General features: G+C 38.9%; 2 protein-coding genes across 2 annotated transcripts; both read left to right on the forward strand.

Moving 5' to 3' along the window:
* Positions 1-2,128: 2,128 nt before the first annotated feature.
* On the forward strand, positions 2,129-3,236 carry LOC307251237 (uncharacterized protein; the record flags this gene model as incomplete). The annotated part of the gene is made up of 2 exons (XM_080028557.1): positions 2,129-2,888; positions 2,971-3,236. 2 exons carry the CDS (start codon positions 2,129-2,131, stop codon positions 3,234-3,236), a joined length of 1,026 nt encoding a protein of 341 aa, XP_079884683.1.
* Positions 3,237-4,232: 996 nt separating this feature from the next.
* On the forward strand, positions 4,233-27,740 carry LOC307251238 (uncharacterized protein; the record flags this gene model as incomplete). The annotated part of the gene is made up of 36 exons (XM_080028558.1): positions 4,233-4,307; positions 4,389-4,602; positions 4,699-4,824; positions 5,440-5,557; positions 5,658-5,796; positions 5,898-6,002; positions 6,134-6,203; positions 6,324-6,461; positions 6,566-6,730; positions 6,812-6,906; positions 7,019-7,145; positions 7,239-7,494; positions 8,378-8,427; positions 8,536-8,636; positions 8,742-8,893; positions 8,996-9,134; positions 9,212-9,319; positions 9,414-9,593; positions 9,678-9,917; positions 10,061-10,217; positions 10,410-10,538; positions 10,779-10,929; positions 11,610-11,653; positions 12,534-12,755; positions 13,185-13,406; positions 13,833-14,051; positions 14,475-15,529; positions 16,022-18,725; positions 20,694-20,908; positions 21,546-21,717; positions 21,840-22,084; positions 22,207-22,390; positions 22,541-22,745; positions 23,593-23,732; positions 27,323-27,446; positions 27,563-27,740. 36 exons carry the CDS (start codon positions 4,233-4,235, stop codon positions 27,738-27,740), a joined length of 8,964 nt encoding a protein of 2,987 aa, XP_079884684.1.
* Positions 27,741-27,979: the final 239 nt, after the last annotated feature.

The following is a 27,979-nucleotide window of genomic DNA, read 5'->3' on the forward strand; positions in this document are numbered from 1 at the left end:
TATCACTTTTTAATTGACGTGTTACATAATGTATTTTACATTTTCTACACGTGTATTTGTGTTTGTTTATTGCTATTTGTAATGTTTCTGTTGTTGACACCTCCCTAGGGATTACTGATGTAAATAGCATTTCTGCTAACTTCAGCAGTTTAACGTCTTGTATTTTTGATACTGATGTGAATTAAGATGCTCTGTCCTTATCAAATAATCGAATAAATAAATACAGTAAATAACTATACATACAGAATGCAGCTTGTTTGGGGTTTACTGACTGGGTGTACTTGTAGTTGAACTTGCACATGAACTTGAACTCCCCCTGTTTTTTTGTCATGGATATTCTGGGAAGTATGTAATGATCTGTCTGCCTGCCGTTCCAGCAGAGCAACTGCCAACCTGTAAGTATACCTTTCACCAAAATAAATCTGGATTGACTCCTTTTAACAGGACCTCTGTTAATGTTTTGTATCTTCTTTCTTAAGATACAATTCAGACGTCAGCCAATTGCTTTACTTTTGAGTAGAAGATACTTAAATCAAAACAACCTAATCTTGTGTCTCTTTTGAAAAGGTGTGGAGAGGGAGAAGACATACAAGATCAATGAAATCACTGAAAACCTTTGTTATGCACAAAGATCCTTGTATGTATGTATGTCTATTAGGCTAATAATTCATTTTGGGCATGCTAATTGTAGCAAAACTAAAAAAGACATTCATTGTCTTCAGCCTTGGTACGACTCTTTTATGCTTTACTTACAATGACAATGTTAACACGCTGATGTTCAGAAGGTTTAATGTTAACCATGTTTAATATCTCAGTTTAGCATGTTAAAGGAAAACTCAGGAGTTCCCAAAAGGCATCATTCAGAGACCATGAACTTCAATATACAAATCGATGTCAATCATTTCAAGTAGTTTTTGAGATATTTCCGTCCGAACCAAAGTAGTAGACATCCTAGTGACCAACAGAAAAACATTGCCATCTCATGAGCTATGATTCATAAAGATTGTATTGGAAAATGAGCCTAAAAATTGAATTGGCCTCACCCACCCCACACATTTCCAAAGCACTTTGTCCAAAAGGTTCTGTGTATTATAAAATGTTAACAGTGTGAACAATGCTACCTGGTGAAAAGAGGCTAGACGGTCAGTAAATATTTCTGGTCCAAAAGTATATAGCAAATGTTTGCTCTATGAATGGTCCAGTGATATTTGGATTTATTCACACATTATAAGATATGGAGGCACAGCCAACAACTTAAAAATGGTTCTGCAAAGTACATGATTCTTGTTTATACTGTATACTGTATGTATTCAAACTCATCTCCCTCTCATATAAACCAGGAACTGAATTAATGTGTTCCATAATTCAAGCATGCTTTGTAACTAAAAAAAACTGCAACTTTATGTCAGTTCAAAAGATTTTTTTTTTTAATTAAAAGAAATATGTAGATGTTCACAAAATATTAAAACATATAGATCCGTGAGTAATTCATATGATGCTTTATCACGCTGAGGGATGGAAATGTTGTCATAAGGAACCTCTTCATGGGTGTGATCTTATAATAACAGAAACCACAAATGTTGACACCCAATATGTATTTTTTACCCCTCCTTAACTGCAAACAGCAAATAAACTATATTACATGACATTGGTAGTGTGGCAGTGTCAGGTGGCTCAACCAACCCTGTAAGGACAGGGACTACTGAAAGATCATGAGAACAGCCAGGATGCTACTTGAATGGGTGATTCCATTGCTCACCCTGTGCATCGGACTATCAACAGCAAACGGTGGTATGTATACAGAATGGGACACGCAGAGAGTAGCTTAAAGTTTTTTTGGCGGGGAGTTACTCCTTAGTCGAGTCAAGGGGTATTTTGAGTGTGAAGCCCACTGTGGCAAATGGCTATTTGTGATATTGGGCTATATACGTAGAACTGATTTGATTTGATTTGATTTGATTTGATTTGATTTGATTTGACAATGTGAATTAATTGTATAAATGTATTTATTTTTTAAGGTATGGGTCACAAGGGAAAGATGACTCAGATGGGCCAAATGCATCAGATGGGTAAAATGAAACCGATGGGTCGGATGAATCAGATGGGTGAAATGCATCATATGGGTAATATGGATCAGATTAATGAGAGGGGCAAAACGCATCATTTGGGTTACATGGATCAGATGGGCCAGATGGGAAAGATGAATATGGAGCATAAGAAGGAAAAGAAGCATGAGATGTACAAGATGGAGAATGAAAAGGAAAAGCATGAAAAGGAAAATAAGGATGAATCAGATGAATCAGGGATTACGAAGCAAGAGAAGGAAAAGATGGAAAATAAGCATGGGAAATACAGTATGGAGGAAAAGAAGGAGAAGGATAAAAAGCATGAAAAGGAAAATAAGGATGAATCAGTTGAATCAGGAAGTAAGGAGCAAGAGAAAGGAAATAAGAAAAAGGATAAAAAGCATGAAAAGGAAAATAAGGATGAATCAGATCAAACCGAAAGTAAGGAGCAAGAGAAGGAAAATAAGCATGGGAAATACAGTATGGAGGAAAAGAAGGAGAAGGATAAAAAGCATGAAAAGGAAAATAAGGATGAATCAGTTGAATCAGGAAGTAAGGAGCAAGAGAAAGGAAAGAAGGATGAATCAGGTGATTCAAATGAATCAGATGAATCAGTAAGTAAGGAGCAAGAGAAGGGAAAGAAAAACAAGTGGCATGAGAAATACAAGATGGAGAAAGAGAATAAGAAGGAAAAGAAGCATGAAAAGGAAAATAAGGAAAAGGAGCAGGAGAAGCATCAGAAGGACAAGACGGACAAGGAGTACGAGGTGGAAAAGAGGGAGGAGATGGGTCCGATGACGACCGAGATGCCAAGGATAACAGGTAATATCTTTTTCATAGATGAATTCTGACAAACCAAGAAACCATTAATACAATTTGAAATGTTTTTGTCTCCACAATGTAGAAGTGAAAATCTCTCAAAACAAGCAGTTCTGCAGCACATGGGGAGACTATCATTTCAGGACTTTCAATGGAGACTTCTTCGAACTTCCTTACACTTGCAACTACGTTCTTGCGTCCCACTGCAAGAACAGCTATGAGAGTTTTTCCATTCGAATGAAACGGCAGGAGAAGGATGGGGTCATTACCATTCAGAAGATCATTATGAACCTGGAAGGAGTCGATTTGGAATTAGCCGGAACTTCCATCAAGTTCAATGAGGAACTGTGAGTCTGTTTTGATGATCTGACATGTCATTACCAGCTGACACATTGGTTATATTGACGGTTAATGTCTTATCATCTTACTGTGATAATTTGTTTTGTCTCCAATAGTGTCACTCTACCATTCAGCCAGTCTGGTATTACAATTGCAAGAAGTGTCTCCTATGTGATGATAGAGGCAAAGCTGGGTTTGGTCATGAAATGGAATGAAGAAGACTCATTTTCTGTATGTTTTTTCACTGTGCTCTGTATTATACCTGCTTTTAAACATTGTAGATAAGCACATAACCTGATCTATCAACAATATATATTTAGTTTAACTGCTACATTTATACTTGGGTCTTTTTGATAATTTCTTAACTAAACTTAACATATTTTTGTGAGATTGTGTATAAGACTAAATGCTACCAATGTTAAAAGTGCCCAGGGTGCTCTTAATAAGGCATTTTGCACGGATTAATCATTTTCAATGTTCAAGTATTCAATCACTTTAAGACAAAATGTATTATTAAAAAGGCAAAACAAAGTCTAGTTCTTAGGTGCTTTTAAAACAAGTAAACATGTCTTATGTCTTCAGGAAGGCTGATAGTGCAAATAGGAGCTCATGACAAATTATCAATGTCATTTTTGAGAAATCACAACATTCTCCAAGGTCCACTTTCTCTACCCGTATCACATGGTTCTTATCTGTATTTGTCGTTTTGCAAAATTATTATTTAAAAGTTGGAACTTTTCATTCTCTGATATAATGGAGAAAGAAAGGCAGTCTGGTACAATATACAGTATTCCTTTTCTGCACCTTGTTCAAATTTAAATTTTCACCTGATTTTAAGGTTGAGCTGGATGCAAAATTCAAGAATGAGACCTGTGGTCTGTGTGCTGACACCAGCACAGGTAAATAAAATAAACATGAAATGTTTTTAAAAATTGTCTTCACATTTGCTAAATACTAATTTTGCCTCTATAAATAGGGATTTCATTGACTCCTGAAGAAATTGGGGATATGTGGAAAGTAAACAATCTCAATGAAGACTGTGAAGACATCTCCTCTACAGCCACAAAAACCTGTACAATGCAGGTATGTCTAAATGGATTTGCTTTAAATTATTGATATGACATTTAGGGACAATTTAAATAAATCATTTACTTTGACTCACAGACAGGTCTCTGTGAGGAGCTGCTCTCAGGAACTGCCTTCCTCAGCTGCCAGAACCTGCTTGATACTGACAAGTATATCGAAGCATGTGAGAAGGACATGTGCAACTGTAACAGCAGCAGTTCTTCATGCCTGTGTAAAACCATATCAGAGTACTCCCGTCAGTGCGCTTATGAAGGCGGGAAACCCCAGGAATGGAAGACTGAAGATGTCTGTGGTGAGAACAGCAATCAAAACATGTACATGTTTGTCCCTTTTCACTGTATTTATATCATAATCAGTCTTTATACATTTGTTTTCATGTGTTGAATAGCCCAAACATGCCTTTTCAACAAGGAGTATAAGGAATGTGGTAGTCCCTGTGTTGACACCTGCAGTAACTCCCAGAGAAGCCAAGTTTGTGATGAACACTGCGAAGATGGATGTTTCTGTCCATCTGGTAAGTTTCCTCATTTATAAACTAACAGAAACGATGAAGTTATAATTTGTGTTTTGGTTTGTTGTGTTACCCACAAATACTAAATTGTTTACTTCATGATAATATAGTGAGATAATCACATTCATTTGATTTGTCCTTGTTCTCTTGACGCTCCTCTTTGCACTGTTGTGACGCTTCATTGTTAGTATCCTTGGCTGCCATCAGCTAGGCGCAAGGTTATAACTGTTTAGCCTAATGTGCTGCAATTAAAGAGCTAAAGTTGTCAGGCGATGCACAGTAAAATCCAAATAAGGTGCTTAGCCGTAATAAACGGATATAACAAACGGAGATGCGACGGATATAAGAGCAAAAGTCAAGATCAAGGCGCGATGTTATGATGAAATAAATGAGCAAAAGTATGTCACAATTGTAGCATACTGCATCCTAACTAGATTCCTTTTATCGTCAGATGTAGTATGTAGAATAGAAAAAAGAAAGAGTATGCGGTTCGAAACGCAATAAATGTAAAATAGGCGGTAAAACATATTTTGCAAAACACGCTCCTTCAGGGTTTGCATTGCGTAGAGCAGTTTACCATTGGCCAAAGATTAATCATGTCTTTATGTTTCTCTTAAGGGACTGTATTTGACGACATAAATGAGAGTGGGTGTATTGCTGTTGACCAATGCTCCTGCGTACACAATAGCAAGGCATACAAACCAGGGGAATCCTTCTCAAAGCCATGTAAAAAATGGTAATCCCTTTACTATCTTCGCTATAGTGTTTACATTCACCACGTGTACCGTGTATTTGAGTTGGTCTTTCCAGTTGACCTAACTGAACTCTGTTGACAGCACCTGCAACAAGGGCCAGTGGAACTGTGAGAATTTAGACTGCCCTGGCACCTGCTCTGTGCTGGGGGGCTCCCACATCTCCACCTTTGATGGTAAAACATTTACTTTCCATGGACAATGCTCTTATATTCTCTCCAAGGTGAGGCATCTTAATTTATTTTATTAATTTGAAAAGAAAATACAATACCTGAAAATGAGAACATTTCATCATTGAGTACGTTTTTTTATTTTTTATTTTAGCACAACATAAGCAAATTCCTTGTCCTTGGTGACCTGGTCAATTGTGAAAAATCTGATAAATTGACTTGCCTGGGTGCAGTCACTCTACAACTGCCTGACCAAAAGGTAACATGACGGTATATTATGGTTCTTTCCGACTAAAATGAACTCATATGTATAGAAATGTCCTATCTGTTGGGAAGGTTGAATAGGTAGAAGTTTTTTTAACAGTCTCAGTATCATTTTTCCCACTTAAGATCATTGTAGTCCAAGCCAGCGGACAGGTTATCTATAACCACATGATTTCTCATCTGCCTTTTTTTGATGGTTAGTAATAGTTTTTTTTCATATTCATTGTACTAAGAACTCAAGACATGTTTTTACAAAAAGTTTAATTAAATAAAAACTATTTCATTATTCAATGTCAAAATGGTTTTCCCCCTGCAGATGGCGTTGCAGTCTTCAAGCCATCGACTTTTTTCACTATAGTCCAAACCAACTATGGGCTTCGTCTTGAGATTCAGCACACACCCATTATGCAGGCCTATATTATAGCCGATGTTTCAAATAAGGGACATCTCCAAGGTGTGATTTGACTTCATACAACTGTTTAACTAAAGTTTGAAATATGATGTGATGATTATTGCAGTGAATATGTTTTTGGGTGTAAAGTCACTTTCTTTAAACAGGCCTCTGTGGAGATTTTAATGATGTGGAAGCTGATGACTTCAGAACCTCAAATGGGTTGATTGAGGGAACGGCTGGGATATGTGCCAACACATGGAGGGCCAAACCAAACTGCCCTGAGGTGACAAACCATCTTGGGGACCCCTGCATGTTGAGTGTAGACAAGGGTAGGTAACGGAAATACTCCATTTATTAATATTGTTACTCACAAAACTGTCAGTATGAAATTTGTTTATTTGTTTTTGTAGAAAACTATGCCAAACACTGGTGCTCCATGCTGTCAGACCCAAATGGGGTATTTGCCCAGTGTCATTCTGATTTGAACCCAGAAGTCTACGAAGCTGTAAGCAGAGTTTTTTTTTCTATAGGCAGCCTAATGTACGTATATGTGTGTATTTCTGCATTTCTATTATTTCACTTAACAACTGCAAATGTTTTCATGCCTCTTTATGCAGTCTTGCATTTATGACACCTGCGCCTGTGAAAACAGTGAGGAGTGCATGTGTGCAGTCTTGTCCTCCTATGCCCACGCATGTGCCGCTGAAGGTGTCTTACTGGAGGGATGGAGGGACACCACGTGCCGTGAGTTAAACCCAAACCATCAAATGTGAAATAAATCAAATCCATATTTATTTATTATAATCTAATATTGAGCAAACCTCTTTCCTTTCAAAGTGAAATACACGACTAGCTGCCCCCCTACTTTTGTGTATGGCTACCAAATGACAAGCTGTGGTCGCACCTGCCGCTCTCTTAGTCAGTCAGACCCAACATGTGAATTTAAATTTACACCGCTTGATGGCTGTGGCTGTGCGGAAGGAACTTACCTAAATGAGAAGGAAGAGTGTGTGCCAGCTTCACAATGCCCCTGTCACGTGAGAGACACCATTGTGCACCCCGGGCTATTCGCAAAGGTTGACGGACACACTTGGTGAGGATTTCAGTATTTCTAATAAGTCTTTAAAGCAGTATGCACTTAAAGTTTGTACTGGTGAGCTGTCTGTAAAGCTCTCAGGACAGAGAAATGGGATAAAATGCAACAGAAGTCCCTGGCAGTAGGTAAATTGGGGATGCTGCAGCTCAAGCCCCTCAGTGGGTTTTGGGTCAGCTTTGTCAACTTTTTCTAGTGTCGGGTTAATCCAGGACCATTTTTATTTTATCTTCAAATACTGTTTCCAACTGCCGTGTGAGAAGCCGTGTTAAGGCATACAGCATTAAAAAACAAGTAACGCGCACTCCACAACCTCACTGCTAAATAGAGGTACAAAAAGGAATATATTTACTGAAAGTAAACTTCTGCCAAAAAATAAATCTTTATATGTTTGCCTGTTTGAAGTCCAGCTCATGAACAAATTTGCTTCTTTAATTTTTTCAGCTAAGCAAATGCGAATAGCTCTTTTGGTAATATTAGGAAATAATGTAATGGTTTTAATGTTGGGTATTTAGCCATGATAGCACTTTTGTTGCAATGCTTATTTTGTTGATTTTTAAATTTGGAATCACAAAACTGTACACTAAAATGTGATTGTTTGTATGTGTGTGTTATAGACCAGTGACCAGTAAGGTGACAACTAATTTTTGCTCTCTATGGCCTAAAATAGTCTCCAGCTCCTTGCAACATTATTCTTCATTGAAAGAAATACTGACGGATTCAAAATTAACAAAAAATTCCAAACCAAAGCCTATACCAGTTTGGTAACCCTGTCCTAGATTGTTCTTGCTTTAGCAAGACGTTTGGCGAAAACTTATAATAATTTACTAGAAAATTCTCCCATTTTTCAACATTTGTCAACCCCTTTTTCTATGCATTTCAGCTTCTGCCGCAGTGGAAAACTAGACTGTATAGGAAGTAACACGAATACAGGTAGAAAACACTCAGTTTGTTTGTCATAGTATGCTTTCCATAGCACAGCAATGTCTGAGCAGTGTAAGTATACAGTGGTGTCCTTTGTAACACTATCATTGTCATCAGCATGCACCGAGCCAATGGTTTACTTCAACTGCTCAAGCGCAAAGCCAGGTGACCAGGGATTTGAGTGCCAAAAAAGCTGCAAGACACTTACCACAGAATGCGTAAGATTGAGAATGGTTCCTGCCTGTTGTTAGATATTGTACATACAGTGTGTATACTAAAGCAAAAAGATGACCTGTTAAATGCATTACTGTGATGCTGTTTAGGTCAATAGTCACTGTGCCTCAGGCTGTGTATGTCCTGCTGGCCTGCTGTCAGACGATAAAGGAGGCTGTGTTGAGGAGGAGAAATGTCCCTGCGAACATAATGGAGAATTATACAGTCCTGGACAGACTACCACTGTGGACTGTAATACCTGGTGAGCCCTTTTAAACTGTCCACACTAATGTGTGGTCAGTTCAGTTTTCTTTTTAAATTGAGGATATGTAACTTGAAATTACTCTATTTTTTCAAATCAAAGCACTTGCAATGGCAGAACATGGGACTGTACAAAACGTACTTGTGATGGAACCTGTATCATATATGGAGAAGGACATTACATCACTTTTGATGAAAAGAAATTTTCTTTTAACGGTGAATGTGGCTACGTCTTTGCTCAGGTACGACGCAAACTTATGTTTAGTCTTTGTTATCTGTCAAATGTCAGTCTTGAAATACTGACGTCAGTTTCTTGCAGGATCACTGTGGGGAAAATAACAATGGCAGCTTCAGGGTCTTCACTGAGAACATTCCATGTGGAACAACAGAAAGCATCTGCTCCACTATTATAAAGTTCTACTTAGGGGTATATTACATTATGATATGCATTTCACATATTTTTAACATGCTCTAACATAACACTGCAAGATTACAAATGACCATGTTTTATTTTATTTCAGATCTATGAAATTATTCTTTCGGAGGAAAATGTCCAAGTTATCAAACAAGACAAAGGCCAAGAAATAGCCTATAAAATCCACTCGATAGGTCTATATGTTGTGATTGAGGCAGAGAATGGTGTTGTTCTCATTTGGAATAAGAAGACAACACTCATGATCAAACTCAGTCCCACATTCAAGGTGGGCCAGCAGATATTCAGGTGTGCAGGTGACTATAAATAAGTTTGCCATTTAAAAAATTTACTATTTCTCATTTTATTCCAGGGACAAGTCTGTGGTCTGTGTGGGAATTTTGATGGAAATATTAAGAACGATTACACCACCAGAAGAAAAGACGTTGTGGTTGAAGCCCTTGAGTTTGGAAACAGTTGGAAAGTGTCACCTACTTGCCCTAATGCTGTCGCACCAAAAAATCCCTGCAATTTGTACTCCTTCAGGCAGGCATGGGCATTAAAACACTGCAACATTATCAAGAGTAAAGTATTTGAAAAATGCCATTCGAAGGTAAGAAAACTTCCAAGCAATGTCACATTCGCAAACAAAGTCATTGTTTGTAGTGAACTCTGCATGCAATGACTCTGCATATTTAGGAAATCAGAATATACTCTAACCGCTACTTGCAATTACAATGATTTTGTTCCAAAAAGGTGGATCCTCATAACTATCATGATGCCTGTGTGAGAGACACATGTTCCTGCAATACAGGAGGAGATTGTGACTGTTTCTGCTCTGCTGTAGCAGCCTACGCAGCAGCCTGCAATAAGGCTGGAGCTTGCGTGAGATGGAGAACTCCCTCAGTCTGCCGTGAGTGTTTCACTTGTGTTTTTGCGACGAGATAAAACAAAAAATACTATGTCATTATCACCATGTCAACTGTGTCTTATGTAATATAAAATGTGAAAAATGAACTCATTCTCATTTGTTGTGAACATTGTTTAAATGATTTAGTAATCTTGTTTTTTGTATCTTGTTATGTATCTTTTCCTGTTTCATTAGCTGTATTCTGTGATTACTACAACAATGATGGACTGTGTGAATGGCACTATGAGCCATGTGGAAAACCATGCATGAAGACTTGCAGGAATCCCTCTGGAAAGTGTTACAATCAAATTCCAGCATTAGAAGGTACAAATTGCATGAAGTATGCACTTAAAGTGTTATAATTATTCAGGGAGAGTTGAGTGACTGTGAATGCAATGTTTTCTCTTTCTTAGCCCAATGGTCAAGCACTGTTGTGCTTACTGTTACTAAATTTACTTTTACCTTTTTCACTTTCGCCATTCAGAGATCCTCACATGGTTTAGGCTAGACTTCCTGTCTGTACTTATTCGTTTTGCAACTCACAGCAACATTTACCTTTTCAAGGCTGCTATCCAAGATGTCCACCTGAAAGACCTTATTTGGAAGACATTACTATGAAGTGTGTGTCACAGAGTGAATGTGGCTGCTATGATGACGAAGAGAAGCATTATCAAGAAGGGGAGGGCGTGCCTTCAAATGAAAACTGTTACAGTTGGTAAGAAGCTTTCCATCTTATTAATTCTGCACTTGTTGCTAAAGTTAATGATAACCTATATCTTTTTTATGAACACTAAGTTTGCTGGCCTAATTATACTCCAGCAAAAATAATAAAATAAGGGTAATTGTAGAAAATAATTACAAACAAAACGTGTCCCTTGACATGACTCTTGAAAGTGCGTAGAATCAATCCGACTTAAGACTGTTGATGGACACCTGCTGCCTTCAGTCACTTCTGTACAGTAAATTAAAGAAAATCACAATTTATTTTCTATAATTTTTGCCCCCATGATCACATATCGCTAGTTAAAGAATGTAGACTAAAAGTAGAAAAATTAGTGGAACAATGTGGGGGTATCTTTTGCATATCTAGTGACCAAAATGTTATGGAACACGAGTGTGCAGAGCTGTCAACCTGTTCTGAGCAGGTGGGCAGCTGATACAAAACACACATTATTTGCACTGATATCTTTATAACCATACCTTGTACTGCGTCTCTCCTCCAATTATGGCATAGTTGTGAAGATATCTTAAGGCAAAAGTCAATGAAAAACAATTCAGTGCACCCAAGGAAAATGTATGATGACCCCAAAGTGTGTTCGCCACATTATCAAATAAATCGTACATTATTTGTTCATACACCGTATTTAAAACATATTTCTTGCATTTACCTTTTAGTAAATGTTCTTCAACAAACGTGGAGTGCAGCTATAATGTCAGTGGTGAGTATTTTTTTGAATAATTCGGTGTTTGATTTATGTTACAGATAAAACTATCTGTATTTTTGATAGTTTTCTCTGTGACAAACTATTGAAAAAATAAGAATCGTGCAATTAAGATATTCTCTTTTTTGCAGATTGCAAATGCTTATATAATGGTAAAATATACAAGTATGGAGACACACTCTATAAGACAGATGACGGGGATAACACCTGTATAGAAGCTGATTGTGGAAAGGATGGAATTATTAATAGAATCACCTATGAATGTCATACCATCATAAACATAACAACAACGCCCCAGACATCAACACAACCTACAACCACACCCTTTACCTTCACTACAACAATTGGTAAGAGACTTAAAATGCAGACCTTGGGTTTGGAAGATTTCTTATTGGATTGATATAACCTGATAATAATCTGATAATGTACTTTTTCTTAATAATCATAGAAACAACGACCACAACAACCACAGAAAATCCGAGCATTACCACAGCAATTGAAACAACAGTCACACAAACACCCACAACAACAACACCCTCTGATTGTGTTGTTTGTCAGTGGTCAGATTGGAAAAACAAGCATTACCCTGATCAGACCCTAGGTCATGGTGGAGAATATGAACACATTGAAAACATGAATTATACAGATCTGAGTGTTTGCCAAAATCATACGGAAATAGAGTGTAGAGCAACACAGTACAAGGATACGTCTTTGAAGGACTTAGGTCAAATACTAACTTGCAACCTAAATGATGGACTGATCTGTCATAACAAAGACCAAGGTTTCCCTCCTATTTGTTTTGACTTTGAAATACGAGTCAAATGCTGCATGGTTGCCCCTTGTACAACAACACCAAGCTCTACCCCAACTACCACAGAAAAACCCACCACAACCACTGAAGAATCCACCACAATCACAGAAAAGCCCACCACTTCTGCAACAGTCACACCGAGCACCACCACACCGCTCAAATCTACGTCTACCACTGTCACCACAACCACGGAAATACCCACCACCACCACCACCACAACAACAACAACCACCACAGAGAAACCCACAACAACAGTTCCTGAATCTACAACGGTCTCAGAAAAACCCAGTACAACATCAACAACCACAGAAAATCCGAGCATTACCACAGCAATTGAAACAACAGTCACACAAACACCCACAACAACAACACCCTCTGATTGTGTTGTTTGTCAGTGGTCAGATTGGAAAAACAAGCATTACCCTGATCAGACCCTAGGTCATGGTGGAGAATATGAACGCATTGAAAACATGAATTATACAGATCTGAGTGTTTGCCAAAATCATACGGAAATAGAGTGTAGAGCAACACAGTACAAGGATACGTCTTTGAAGGACTTAGGTCAAATACTAACTTGCAACCTAAATGATGGACTGATCTGTCATAACAAAGACCAAGTTGTTTTCCCTCCTATTTGTTATGACTTTGAAATACGAGTCAAATGCTGCATGGTTGCCCCTTGTACAACAACACCAAGCTCTACCCCAACTACCACAGAAAAACCCACCACAACCACTGAAGAATCCACCACAATCACAGAAAAGCCCACCACTTCTGCAACAGTCACACCGAGCACCACCACACCGCTCAAATCTACGTCTACCACTGTCACCACAACCACGGAAATACCCACCACCACCACCACCACAACAACAACAACCACCACAGAGAAACCCACAACAACAGTTCCTGAATCTACAACGGTCTCAGAAAAACCCAGTACAACATCAACAACCACAGAAAATCCGAGCATTACCACAGCAATTGAAACAACAGTCACACAAACACCCACAACAACAACACCCTCTGATTGTGTTGTTTGTCAGTGGTCAGATTGGAAAAACAAGCATTACCCTGATCAGACCCTAGGTCATGGTGGAGAATATGAACGCATTGAAAACATGAATTATACAGATCTGAGTGTTTGCCAAAATCAAACGGAAATAGAGTGTAGAGCAACACAGTACAAGGATACGTCTTTGAAGGACTTAGGTCAAATACTAACTTGCAACCTAAATGATGGACTGATCTGTCATAACAAAGACCAAGGTTTCCCTCCTATTTGTTTTGACTTTGAAATACGAGTCAAATGCTGCATGGTTGCCCCTTGTACAACAACACCAAGCTCTACCCCAACTACCACAGAAAAACCCACCACAACCACTGAAGAATCCACCACAATCACAGAAAAGCCCACCACTTCTGCAACAGTCACACCGAGCACCACCACACCGCTCAAATCTACGTCTACCACTGTCACCACAACCACGGAAATACCCACCACCACCACCACAACAACAACAACCACCACAGAGAAACCCACAACAACAGTTCCTGAATCTACAACGGTCTCAGAAAAACCCAGTACAACATCAACAACCACAGAAAATCCGAGCATTACCACAGCAATTGAAACAACAGTCACACAAACACCCACAACAACACCCTCTGATTGTGTTGTTTGTCAGTGGTCAGATTGGAAAAACAAGCATTACCCTGATCAGACCCTAGGTCATGGTGGAGAATATGAACGCATTGAAAACATGAATTATACAGATCTGAGTGTTTGCCAAAATTATACGGAAATAGAGTGTAGAGCAACACAGTACAAGGATACGTCTTTGAAGGACTTAGGTCAAATACTAACTTGCAACCTAAATGATGGACTGATCTGTCATAACAAAGACCAAGGTTTCCCTTCTATTTGTTTTGACTTTGAAATACGAGTCAAATGCTGCATGGTTGCCCCTTGTACAACAACACCAAGCTCTACCCCAACTACCACAGAAAAACCCACCACAACCACTGAAGAATCCACCACAATCACAGAAAAGCCCACCACTTCTGCAACAGTCACACCGAGCACCACCACACCGCTCAAATCTACGTCTACCACTGTCACCACAACCACGGAAATACCCACCACCACCACCACAACAACAACAACCACCACAGAGAAACCCACAACAACAGTTCCTGAATCTACAACGGTCTCAGAAAAACCCAGTACCTTGGCAACAACAGTCAAACCCAGCACCACCACAGCTCCTGAATCTACAACAGTCACAGAGACGTCTACCACTGTCACCACAACCACAGAAAAACCCACAACCACCCTAACAACAACAACAACAACCACCACAGAGAAACCCACAACAACAGTCCCTGAATCCACAACAGTAACTGAAAAACCCAGTACCACATCAACAACCACAGAAAAGCCCACCACTTCAGCAACAACAGTCAAACCCAGCACTACCACACCTCTTGAATCTACAACAGTCACAGAGACGTCTACCACTGTCACCACAACCACAGAAAAACCCACAACCACCACAACAATAACAACAACAACAACAACGACCACAGAGAAACCCACAACAACAGTCCCTGAATCTACAACAGTAACAGAAAAACCCAGTACAACATCAACAACCCCAGAAAAGCCCACCACTTCAGCAACAACAGTTAAACCCAGCACCACCACAGTTCCCGAATCTACAACAACCACAGAAAAACCCACTACCACCACCACCACAACAACAACAACAACCACCACAGAGAAACCCACAACAACAGTCCCTGAATCCACAACAGTAACCGAAAAACCCAGTACCACATCAACAACCACAGAAAAGCCTACCACTTCAGCAACAACAGTCAAACCCAGCACCACCACAGCTCCAGAATTTACAACAGTCACAGAGACGTATACCACTGTCACCACAACCACAGAAAAACCCACAACAACCACAGAAAAGCCTAGTACCTTGGCAACAACAGTCAAACCCAGCACCACCACACCTCTAGAATCTACAACAATCACAGAGACGTCTACCACTGTCACCACAACCACAGAAAAACCCACAACCACCACCACAACAACAACAACAACAACAACCACCACCACAGAGAAACCCACAACAACAGTCCCTGAATCCACAACAACAACCACCACAGAGAAACCCAGTACCACATCAACAACCACAGAAAAGCCTACAACTTCAGCAACAACAGTCAAACCCAGCACTACCACAGCTCCTGAATCTACAACTGTCATAGAGACGTCTACCACTGTCACAACAACCACAGAAAAACCTACAACAACAACAACAACCACAGAAAAACCCACAACAACAACAACATACACAGAAAAACCAACAACCACAACGATCCCTGAATCCATAACAACCACAGAAAAGCCTACTTCAACAACAACCACAGAAGGATCCACCACTTCAGCAACAACAGCACATGTCACAACGACAACAGAAAAGACCACTACTTCTGCTGTTACAACAACTACAATACCCATCACAACAACAACCCTTGAGGTTGTAACAAATACAGTGGTAACAACAACAGCGGCAACAAAATCCCATGTTATGAATACAACAGAGAAGCCCAGTACCTCAGCAACAACAGTCAAACCCAGCACTACCACACCTCTTGAATCTACATCAGTCACAGAGACGTATACCACTGTCACAACAACAGAAAAACCCACCACCACAACAACATCAACAACAACCACAGAGAAACCCACAACAACAGTCCCTGAATCCACAACAGTAACCGAAAAACCCACCACCACCACCACAACATCAACATCAACATCAACATCAACAACCACAGAAAAGCCAAGTACCTTGGCAACAACAGTCAAACCGAGCACCACCACAGTTCCCGTATCTACAACAGTCACAGAGACGTATACCACTGTCATAACAACCACAGAAAAACCCACCACCACCACCACAACAACAACAACCACCACAGAGAAACCCACAACAACAGTCCCTGAATCCACAACAGTAACCGAAAAACCCAGTACCACATCAACAACCACAGAAAAGCCCACCACTTCAGCAACAACAGTCAAACCCAGCACTACCACACCTCTTGAATCTACAACAGTCACAGAGACGTATACGACTGTCACAACGACCACAGAAAACCCCACAACCACCACAACAACAACAACAACCACAGAAAAACCCACAACAACAGTCCCTGAATCTACAGAAAAACCCAGTACAACATCAACAACCACAGAAAAGCCTACCACTTCGGCAACAACAGTCAAACCCAGCACTACCACAGTTCCCGAATCTACAACAGTCACAGAGAAGTCTACCACTGTCACCACAACCACAGAAAAACCCACAACAACAACCACAGAAAAACCCACAACAACAGTCCCTGAATCCACAACGGTCACAGAAAAACCCAGTACCACATCAACAACCACAGAAAAGCCTACCACTTCAGCAACAACAGTCAAACCCAGCACCGCAACAACTCTAGAATCTACAACAGTCACAGAGACGTCTACCACTGTCACAACAACCACAGAAAAACCCACTACCACAACAACGACAACAACAACAGCCACCACAGAGAAACCCACAACAACAGTCCCTGAATCCACAACAGTAACCGAAAAACCCAGTACCACATCAACAACCACAGAAAAGCCCACCACTTCAGCAACAACAGTCAAACCCAGCACTACCACACCTCTTGAATCTACAACAGTCACAGAGACGTATACCACTGTCACAACAACCACTGAAAACCCCACAACCACCACAACAACAACAACAACAACCACAGAAAAACCCACAACAACAGTCCCTGAATCTACAACCACAGAAAAACCCAATACAACATCAACAACCACAGAAAAGCCTACCACTTCGGCAACAACAGTCAAACCCAGCACTACCACAGTTCCCGAATCTACAACAGTCACAGAGAAGTCTACCACTGTCCCCACAACCACAGAAAAACTGACAACAACAACCATAGAAAAACCCACAACAACAGTCCCTGAATCCACAACGGTCACAGAAAAACCCAGTACCACATCAACAACCACAGAAAAGCCTACCACTTCAGCAACAACAGTCAAACCCAGCACCGCAATAACTCTAGAATCTACAACAGTCACAGAGACGTCTACCACTGTCACAACAACCACAGAAAAACCCACTACCACAACAACGACAACAACAACAGCCACCACAGAGAAACCCACAACAACAGTCCCTGAATCCACAACAGTAACCGAAAAACCCAGTACCACATCAACAACCACAGAAAAGCCTACCACTTCAGCAACAACAGTCAAACCCAGCACCGCAATAACTCTAGAATCTACAACAGTCACAGAGACGTCTACCACTGTCACAACAACCACAGAAAAACCCACTACCACAACAACGACAACAACAACAGCCACCACAGAGAAACCCACAACAACAGTCCCTGAATCCACAACAGTAACCGAAAAACCCAGTACCACATCAACAACCACAGAAAAGCCCACCACTTCAGCAACAACAGTCAAACCCAGCACTACCACACCTCTTGAATCTACAACAGTCACAGAGACGTATACCACTGTCACAACGACCACAGAAAACCCCACAACCACCACAACAACAACAACAACCACAGAAAAACCCACAACAACAGTACCTGAATCTACAACCACAGAAAAACCCAGTACAACATCAACAACCACAGAAAAGCCTACCACTTCGGCAACAACAGTCAAACCCAGCACTACCACAGTTCCCGAATCTACAACAGTCACAGAGAAGTCTACCACTGTCACCACAACCACAGAAAAACCCACAACAACAACCACAGAAAAACCCACAACAACAGTCCCTGAATCCACAACGGTCACAGAAAAACCCAGTACCACATCAACAACCACAGAAAAGCCCACCACTTCAGCAACAACAGTCAAAACCAGCACCGCAACAACTCTAGAATCTACAACAGTCACAGAGATGTCTACCACTGTCACAACAACCACAGAAAAACCCACTACCACAACAACAACAACCACCACAGAGAAACCCACAACAACAGTCCCTGAATCCACAACAGTTACAGAAAAACCCAGTACCACATCAACAACCACAGAAACTGTTTCGACTGTAACACATTCAACTCTTCAGTCATCAACACCAAGTGGAACAACTTTATGTTTCTGCAAGTACATGGAAGAAAAGTTTCCCCCAGGTAAGAAATGGATGTCATCGGTTGTTCTTTTTGTTACTATTGTAATGCTTTGGCCACAATTAGACCAGGGGCCTATTTCAGGAGGCGGGTTTTGAGGCAACTCAGAGTTTGTTCGCTCAGGATTAGTGGAAACTCTGGGTTTTCCGTTTCAGGAAGACGGTTCAGCGCAACTCAGAGTACGTTACTGCAACAGACTCAGCAAGATTAACCTGCTCGCTGGGAGGTTTGAGGGAACCGACTCTGAGTCTGTGGTCACTTTACGCTTCAGCTCCAATTGAACTGTGTCACAGCGCGTCCCTGTACAGTTAGAAGCAAAATTACTCCACTGAAATCTTCATCAGGATGTTTTTATCATTTCCTGATGAATTTACGTTTGATCGATCATTTAGGCCTATCTGATCAGTATTGTCAGCCTTTGTGTCGTTCATATAGATTGGCGGCCACCTAACACGCCGTGAACATGCTCTAATTTCAGAAATAATTATTGGTGTTGCACTTAGAACTAATTACTTTTTTAATATTGGGAATTTGCTCACATCTGTGACGCTGAGCAGATTTTCTGTCAGGCTGAAATGTGACGCTGTAGCCCACGCGATTGTTTGAATGAATGAATGAATGAATGAATGAATGAATGATGTTATTTGACTTTTTTTTTATATAAAAATATGAATAGCACTCTGTGTCATACATTAAAATACATAAATAGCCATAGCAATAGCTTATTTCCATTGTGGTTCCTGTTGGGCAGGAGAAGAGGGCAAGCAGCAGCAAATCACACATCAACATTCACAAAACGTACACAATACATAAAAATCACACACATAACAATGATCACCATTAAGACAAGCCTATTATGGCGTCTAAGCCATTGTTTCAGGGCCTTTTTCTGTTCTGTTCACTTTTGTGATGTTCCCAAAGTCACAAACAAGCCTCATTAAAAAGCCTAATATGAATAGGCTATAGAAATGGTTTAATAATTTAAACTGTGATCACTTGCTGAGGAACATGGATTTGGTTATAAATCAGTCAGGCTCTTCATTGAAAACTACTGCCTAATTTGTCTGACTTTAAAGTATTTCACTCCCAATTAAGGAGCGACAGTTTGTTTACTGCACGTGATTTAAGAACCGCTTGACATTTACAGCGAATATAATACGCTGTCAACAATGTTGTGCCGTGCCAGCTCACTACTTTTGCTGCTGCTGATGTGCGTAACTTTGATAGGGAAGCGTAATTATTCTCTTGAGAGAAATGTTTAGCCCGTTTTTTTCTGAATCGGCAAGGTGATTAGATTAGAGTTCTGATATAATTTCCACGTTAATTCTTCTCCGTACGATATTGTTAATTCATTAATATTCTCACTCCAGTGGGAAATTGCAGAAGTGGGAGAATCAAGCATTTGTTTCTCCTGTTTCCATGGTGAAACATGTTATCAGCTAATCATTGACGATGGCTTTTATGCACACGCTCAACCCAGTGTGAGCAGACTCCGAGTTGACTGACCCAACGCTGTCCTACTGTTCTGAAACAGATAACCCAGAGTTGCTCACCTTAGTGTTGCTGAAATCAGAGTAGAGGGTTGAACTCAGAGTTAGTTAACCCTGCTTCCTGAAATAGGCCTCCGCACAATTTATGTAAGGTGTTTATTCTCTGAGATCAAATGTTGTTTCAATTGGCTTTCATTCCTTTTGAAATCCTTTTGGATTTTTCTTTTTAATTGACATGTACGTATATCGGCCGTATATGGCTTCAGAAAAGTAAATGATGTGGCCCAAAAATTTGGCATATTGAACATATTTATCCACAAAATATTTATGACATTGTAGAGTAATTGTATGTCTGATCCTAACTTTGACTTTACATTGAAGTCCATTTTTAAGTGTGGCGATTTAACCTTGTAACCCTGCCTTTGTTTTGTGTTTCATGTATTCACTTTGATCTATTTGTATTGGTTTCATTTTCATATAGGTACCTTCATGTACAATAAGACTGATGGAACAGGCTGGTGTTACACTGCATATTGCAATTTGACATGCAGTGTTGAGAAGTTGACTAGACCGTGTCAGTCAACTCCAGCCCCCACCACAACTGGTTTTGTCTCAACTACACAAATTGCCTCAACAACAGCTAGTACAACAAAGAAGCCCCCAAAAGACTGCTTATACCTCACACCACCTAGAAAGGTATTTGACTTCTTTTCTTTTCTTTTTTTACAAAAAAATGTATGAGGATCATATCACCTAAAATTAAGAATCCTGTAATCATGTACTGCCCACAAAATGCCCACTGTATAGGTTGTATTAACTGTTTTTGTTTCCATTTAACTGTATCAATGTAATTACTGATTCATTTGAAATGCCTCCAATGCCTCCATATTAAAATGGCTGTTTGGTTCGGTTTTCAAAAAACGTGAATCTCTCTTATAATTAGATGTCTTCTATCAGTAGTTTTAGGATTATTAACTAACACTAACTCACAACATATACAACCTCAATCTGAAAGACAGAGATATTCCTACATAAACAAAGGAACAAACAAGATATAGCTCCATAAATAAATTAGTTTGCAGGTAATTAATAAAATTTCTAAGTACATCTACAAATAATCCCAAAATCCGAACTATCAAAGCATTTCAAACCCTAAATTGGATTTATAATAAAACCTGAGCCCCATATTGTATTTCCACTTAACCTTCTAATGAAGTACATTTTTTCATGTTTCCTGAATTACATACTTTTATGTTGTCCATATGTGCTCCTAGAGCTCAATATTTAATTGACTTGTAGTAAATCACTTAAAACACTACTTTGCCCTTTAAAGGAAGGTGAGTCCTGGAGAACAGACACATGCACCACATCGACATGTGAGAATGGAAAAGAAATAAGAGAACATGTGCAATGTGAGCCAGTGACCATGCCTGTATGTGAAAATCGGATAAGACCAACTAAGGTTTATGATCAAGATGGCTGTTGTTTCAGTTATGAATGCAAATGTAAGTAAAATGGAAGCATTTCAAAATCACACATTGACACAACATTCACCTAAAGGCAAACTGCAATAAATAGCCTACAATTATTTCTTACACTCAATCTAATCTCAATCTCATATTTGCAGGTGTTTGCGGTGGCTGGGGAGATCCTCATTACATAACATTTGATGGCCAATATTACAGCTTTCAGGAAAACTGCACCTATGTCCTGGTCAAAGAGATCATTCCTCGACACAATTTTAAGATTATTATTGACAATGAAAACTGTGATGCCACTGGAACTGTGACCTGTGCAAAAGCCTTGATTGTGTATTACAAAGACTATGAAGTTATTCTTACACAGGAAAGAATCCCCAGGACCGTGAACAAGGTAGTTTTTGCCATGACAAACGGCCTAAATGTAGTTTAATTATTTCACTTGAATATACTTGAATGATGTGTTGATAATGATGATGAAAAATATTTCACCTAAATAATCTTGCAAATGTTTAGGTTTACATCAACAGCAATCAAGTATTGCCGACCTACTCTAATGAGGACTTCACAATAACAAGCAGAGGCATTCAGCTGCTTATGAAGATCCCAGAAATCGATGCAGTTGTGTCATTCAGAGGGCTTGTATTCAGCGTTGAATTGCCGCTTTCCCTTTTCCACAGCAATACAGAGGGACACTGTGGTAAACTGATAATCAATTTGCTGTTGGAATAAATGTCATTAACAGCGAATTAGGCTTCATGTTATGTACATAGATGAAAATATATCATAGAAATGTGTTAAGACATGGGTTGTAATATCTGTATTTTTTAATATTCACTTTCACTTCCAGGTTACTGTGACAATAACAGAACAAATGACTGCCGATTACCAAATGGCCAGACTCATCCCTCATGCACTGAGATGGGACATCATTGGTTGGTAAATGATACGAAAAAGCCATATTGTGGCCATGAAGAACCTACCACGAGACCACCAGGTCCAACAGTTTCACCAAAACCCTGCAACACTGAACTTTGTGAAGTTTTAAACAGCAAGTAAGAATTTAAAGAATGAACATGACCACAATATGTCATTTTTTTTTCTGGAATATCATTTGGATTAACAGCTTTCCTTTTGATATGACCATCAAGGGCTTTTGAGGAATGCCATGCAGTATTCGACCCAGAACCCTTTTATCAGGCCTGTAAATTTGATATTTGCCACATGTCAAATGCCACCTTTGGTTGTAGCAGTCTGGAGGCTTACGCCCTGAGATGTGCTGAATCATCTATCTGTGTAACCTGGAGGAATGCAACAAAGGGACAGTGTGGTAGGAGGGCTTTCTTTTTGTTGAAAACAAACTGTTATCTTTTAGATATCCAAATTACTCTTTTCCACATTTTTGGTGTTCAAATCCACTTTTTCTTGTTGTAGAATTTGAATGTTCAGAAGATAAAGTGTACCAGCCTTGTGGAAAACCTTTTTCACCAACTTGCAATTCGAGGTAATCGCTGTTCTTTTTAACACTTTCATTAAGTGAATTATGTCAGCAGCTTGTAAGACAAAAAGAGGCTAAACCATGCAGCAGCTCTAGCAGCCTATTCTAAGGCCGCGTGGTTGAGGTAGAGGGAAATTCAAGATATAACCAAAGTCATTAGTAGCCAACTGTGGGTAACATGAATGTCGAAACTTGATTTTAATCAATGAAATAGACTGCGATAAATCACCTTGGGCAAGCAGACCAACAGTGCAATTTCTCGAATCATGCCACTAGCAAGGCATTGAGATACAATATTTGTTGTCTGCATTGTATTGTGCGTGTTATTCATAATTGTATGTCTGAAATTATTGTGAAATGGTCAGATGAATGGGTTTATGTGTGTATATTATCTTCATATTTAGATATGATGCCAAGTTTGAACGACAATGCCAGGGAGAAAAAGGCAAGAACAAAGAAGTTTGTAACAGATTCGTGGAGGGATGTTACTGCCCAGAGGGGAAGATTCTGTTCAGTCCAAAGGCCGACATCTGTGTCTCCGCCTGTAAGTACATGTTCTGTTGTGAAGATAAATATAATTTCTTGGGAATGGATTGCTGCATAGTTAAACTTATTGTTTTTTATTGTTTAAGGTTGCACTGGACCTGCGGGCCAACCTAAACAGGTCAATTCTTCAATGCATGACAAATTCTTATTATCACTGTGGATTCATTACAACATTAACTCTGTAAATCATTCCTGCTAATACAGATAGGTGACACTTGGGAGAGTGACTGTCAGCAGTGTTCTTGTGATGAGGAAACTCTGAGTGTTCAGTGTGAGCCTCTTGCCTGTCCCACACAAATACCAGTAACCTGTAATGGGGAAGGTATGGTGTTGGTTAACCGCACACAGAACTGCTGTGAGAGACCGACATGTGGTAAGTGGTTCAAATAACACACCTACGTCTGCTGACGTAATGTTTTAACAGAGACAGGTATTACAGCACAAAAAAATCAGTTCACTCATCATGAAGATTATTACTCAGCTGTTGAAAACAGTTGTAAAGAAACTCCTTTGTTCTTTCTTCTTCTGTAAAATATCTTTCTAAAGCTAAAGGAAATACACTCAGGTGCCACAACACCAGGCACACCTAAAACTTGTGCAGTTTAAAACAACAGTCCTGCAGTAAATCTTACTGTCATCCCCTTAGATGTGTGGCCAAGAAATAGCAACTGTCAACTGATTAACACAATACAATTCAACAGCACCAGAAACGGCAGCCTCTAAAATGACTATACAGACAGTATTATTATTATTTGTTGTTATTATTATTAACTTAAGAGTTGTTTTATTGTTTATATCTGAAATGACAGCAATTCCATTTGAATATACTCTATATCAAAGGTGGCAGCATCAGCTTTTGTCTATAATGAGCTTTTTTTCAATCATTGAACAATGGTGTTCATGTCAATTATTCTGCATTTGAATGTGTTTTTTTCACAATTAAGAGACTTAAGAGAATTCATTTATGTCACTATCTAAAAATGTATGGTAATCTTGGCTTTATTTTATGTTATACTCACTCACTCAACACTTCTGAACTTCTTATCTCATCTTCTGACCAAAAGAATGTGATCGGAACAGCTGCTCATCGGAAATACAAAGTTGCGAACTGGGATTTAAGTTGGAGGTCCATGTCTCAAATCACACTTGCTGCCCCTCTTACAAGTGTGGTAAGTTTTGTATATTATGCTACAGTTACATTTATTTAGAAACTATACATAAGCCTTTTATGTGATCAGATTTGTTATAATTTTTTTTTCTAGTACCCAAGGACGTCTGTGTCTTCAATGAGACCGAATACAAGGTATGGAAAAATGTACTCTATATATGATAAAGTACTTTCTTAGGAGTATACTTGTTTGTTAAAATGTTACAAATTATGTTATCTTTCAATTAAGTATGATATAAATTAAATATAGAATAACAATATTCAAGTTAGACATAGGTCATCATTTGTCTGTATTTTCACCCTGTCGTCAGACTAGTGGGATATTTGTTTTGTTGTCTTTTAAATTAATTTGGCTCAGACTTTACTTTTTGTTATCTACAGCCCGGTAAAGGATTCAACAAAAGCCCATGTGAACAATGCAAGTGTACAGGAGAACAGGATCCACACACCAAGTTGAAGACCATACAGTGTAGTATGATGAAGTGTCACGAAAATTGTCAAACGGTACTTGTGCATGAAAACTTTAAGAGAATTGCTGTTTTTAATTGTTTAATTTTGGAGCCAGTAACGTTTTATAGTGTACAAAATGTTTAACATCACTGGAGTACTTTAAATTCTCAATCACATGCTTTACTTTCAGAAATCTGCCAGAACAGTACTTCTGCTGTGTGTTACAGTTGCTGAAGCATAGACTTTGTTATGTATGTGCACATGATGATAGGTTTGATATTATAGGTGTGCCATATTTAATGAAGGGGTTGACTTACCAGTGCTTAAAAAAATCAATGAAAATACCCAATAGATATTTATCCATGTCATATCTTGTATCTAGTCATGCAAATGTTGGTTTTATTTGAGACATTTAAAGACGGTGAAAGCAATTTTGTGCTTGCTGTTTTTTCTGAAAAATTGATTGGGTTGTGCTGTTTTTTCTGAATTGATTGATTTGTTTATGCTGTTTTTTTTAAAGGGCTATGTATATGAAAAACAACCTGGAGTATGTTGTGGAATATGTAAAAAGACAAGCTGTGTTTTGGAGGTCCCAGGCTTCGAGTCTCCAATAATTATTGAAGTAAGTACAGTGTGATTGAAATACCATCAGAATCAGTGTGTGTATCCCTAAATTGTGGTATTAGTCGGATTTGTTTATGTTCAGTGAGTGACATCATCTACTTCTCTGACAGCCTTCCAAGTCTTGGTCACCACCAAATGACAGCTGTACCACGTATGATTGCACAAAGGAGAATGATGAGTTCATAACCATCAAAAATGAAGTAATATGTCCTGCATTTGATCCAAATAACTGCATTCCTGTGAGTATATTTCAGCCCTTAAATACGCATACATTTCTATATCTGCAAGTTGTATTGCTTGGTTAATAAGTTAAGTTAATAACCCTCAATTGATACTGAATTATCTTCCAGTGCACTTGGCATCCAAACTGTATCTCAAACAAGACTCGAAATTCTAATTTGTCAGAAATACAGTAGGATATGGGGTTGTTTTTGCTATTTTGGCTACTACTATGTTTAACAAGCCTTAAGAGGAGCATTTACCTTTATTTTATTTTTGGACTTTGGATTCAGGTTATTTAGTCCAACAAAAAAACTAATGTTTCAATGAACTGACTGGTATAAAAACCGAAAATGGGCACTGCAAGCCAAATAGGGAGAAAAGTATCTCCAAATTGGCTATGATGATAAATTTTATCAGTTAATTTACAGTATATGGTTGGAGAAATTTGGGGGATATAACAGACAAAATATGCTTAAATACACAAATACATACAGTAGTAAAAAAAAAAGATACCTTTAGATAGTGACATGTGTGCCTTTATATCTGTCAGTGATGTATATCTGTATATTTTACAATCCATATTGTTTATATTACAGGGAACTGAACAAAGTGACATCAACGGTTGTTGCAAAACTTGTAAGTATGACTCGATCAAATAAATTCACATTATTCAGTATTAGGTTACATAAAACATTTAGAAAAAATAAAATACGAATCTTCATAAACCTGATCCACAACATGAAAAAGTAGTGTCTTTTGTACCTTTCAAAACTAAAAAATGGGTGCAACTAGTGATTATTTTCATTATGAATAAAATGTTGATATTTTGGGGATTCGTCAGATATTTGTCCAACCAACAGGGTCAAAAAATAGATATTGTATTTACAGTGATTTTTATCACCGGAATTTTGCCATGTTAAAAGCTGCAGTTATACTAATGGGCTCACTTTGTAACCATATGGTGGCAATCTGTAAAAACCAATAGCCATAATACCATAATTTGTGTCAATTCTAAGGCTAAAGCTCCACATAGCTTTATTTTAGTTTGCCAATGAAGTTATCATTTGTGTTATGTGTCGTGTTTGCAGCAACATAAAAAAGATGTTCATACTATTTCCTCACAGGTACTCCCCTTTCCAACTGTCGAATGATGAAGAACACCACCCATCTGAAGGCAAATAATTGCCAGTCTGTTGAGCCGGTGGAAATAACTGCCTGTGAGGGATCCTGTGGAAAGTCTTCCTCAATGTGAGTATCTGCGGGACATGCACTAAAATCATGCTGAAACCACCTGATCAGCTCATGTGAAGAGTCATTTTGAAGATGTTTGTTTATATTAAACATTGTCTGTTTACACTTATCAGGTACTCTGCGGAGAGCGAAAGCATGACGCATTCATGCACATGCTGTCAAGAAATGAAAACCAGTGCGAAAGAGGTGGAGATGATGTGCTATGATGGCAGCAAGATAATGCACACCTACCTTTCAGTTGAGGAGTGTGGTTGCCATGTCAGTGAATGTGTTCCACACACCACAGTGTAATGTGAAACATTTGAAAGACAACGTTGAAAACTAATCTTAATTGAAGGACAAATCTGTCTAATGTACTTATATAACTTTAACAATGCCTTTTCAAAAACTAAAGGAAAATCATGACTAAACATTTAAAGGGAAAAGATGTGTTATCGTTTTGAAGAGCAGACATGGGCTGAAACTGTCTACGCCTCTGAAAATGGGCCATTTGTACTCTGGCGTCACTTTCTCATATATTGTTAGAGAGG

This window comes from Ammodytes marinus (genome assembly GCF_949987685.1).
Source record: "Ammodytes marinus genome assembly, chromosome: 5".
NCBI classification, from domain to species: Eukaryota; Metazoa; Chordata; class Actinopteri; order Uranoscopiformes; family Ammodytidae; genus Ammodytes; species Ammodytes marinus.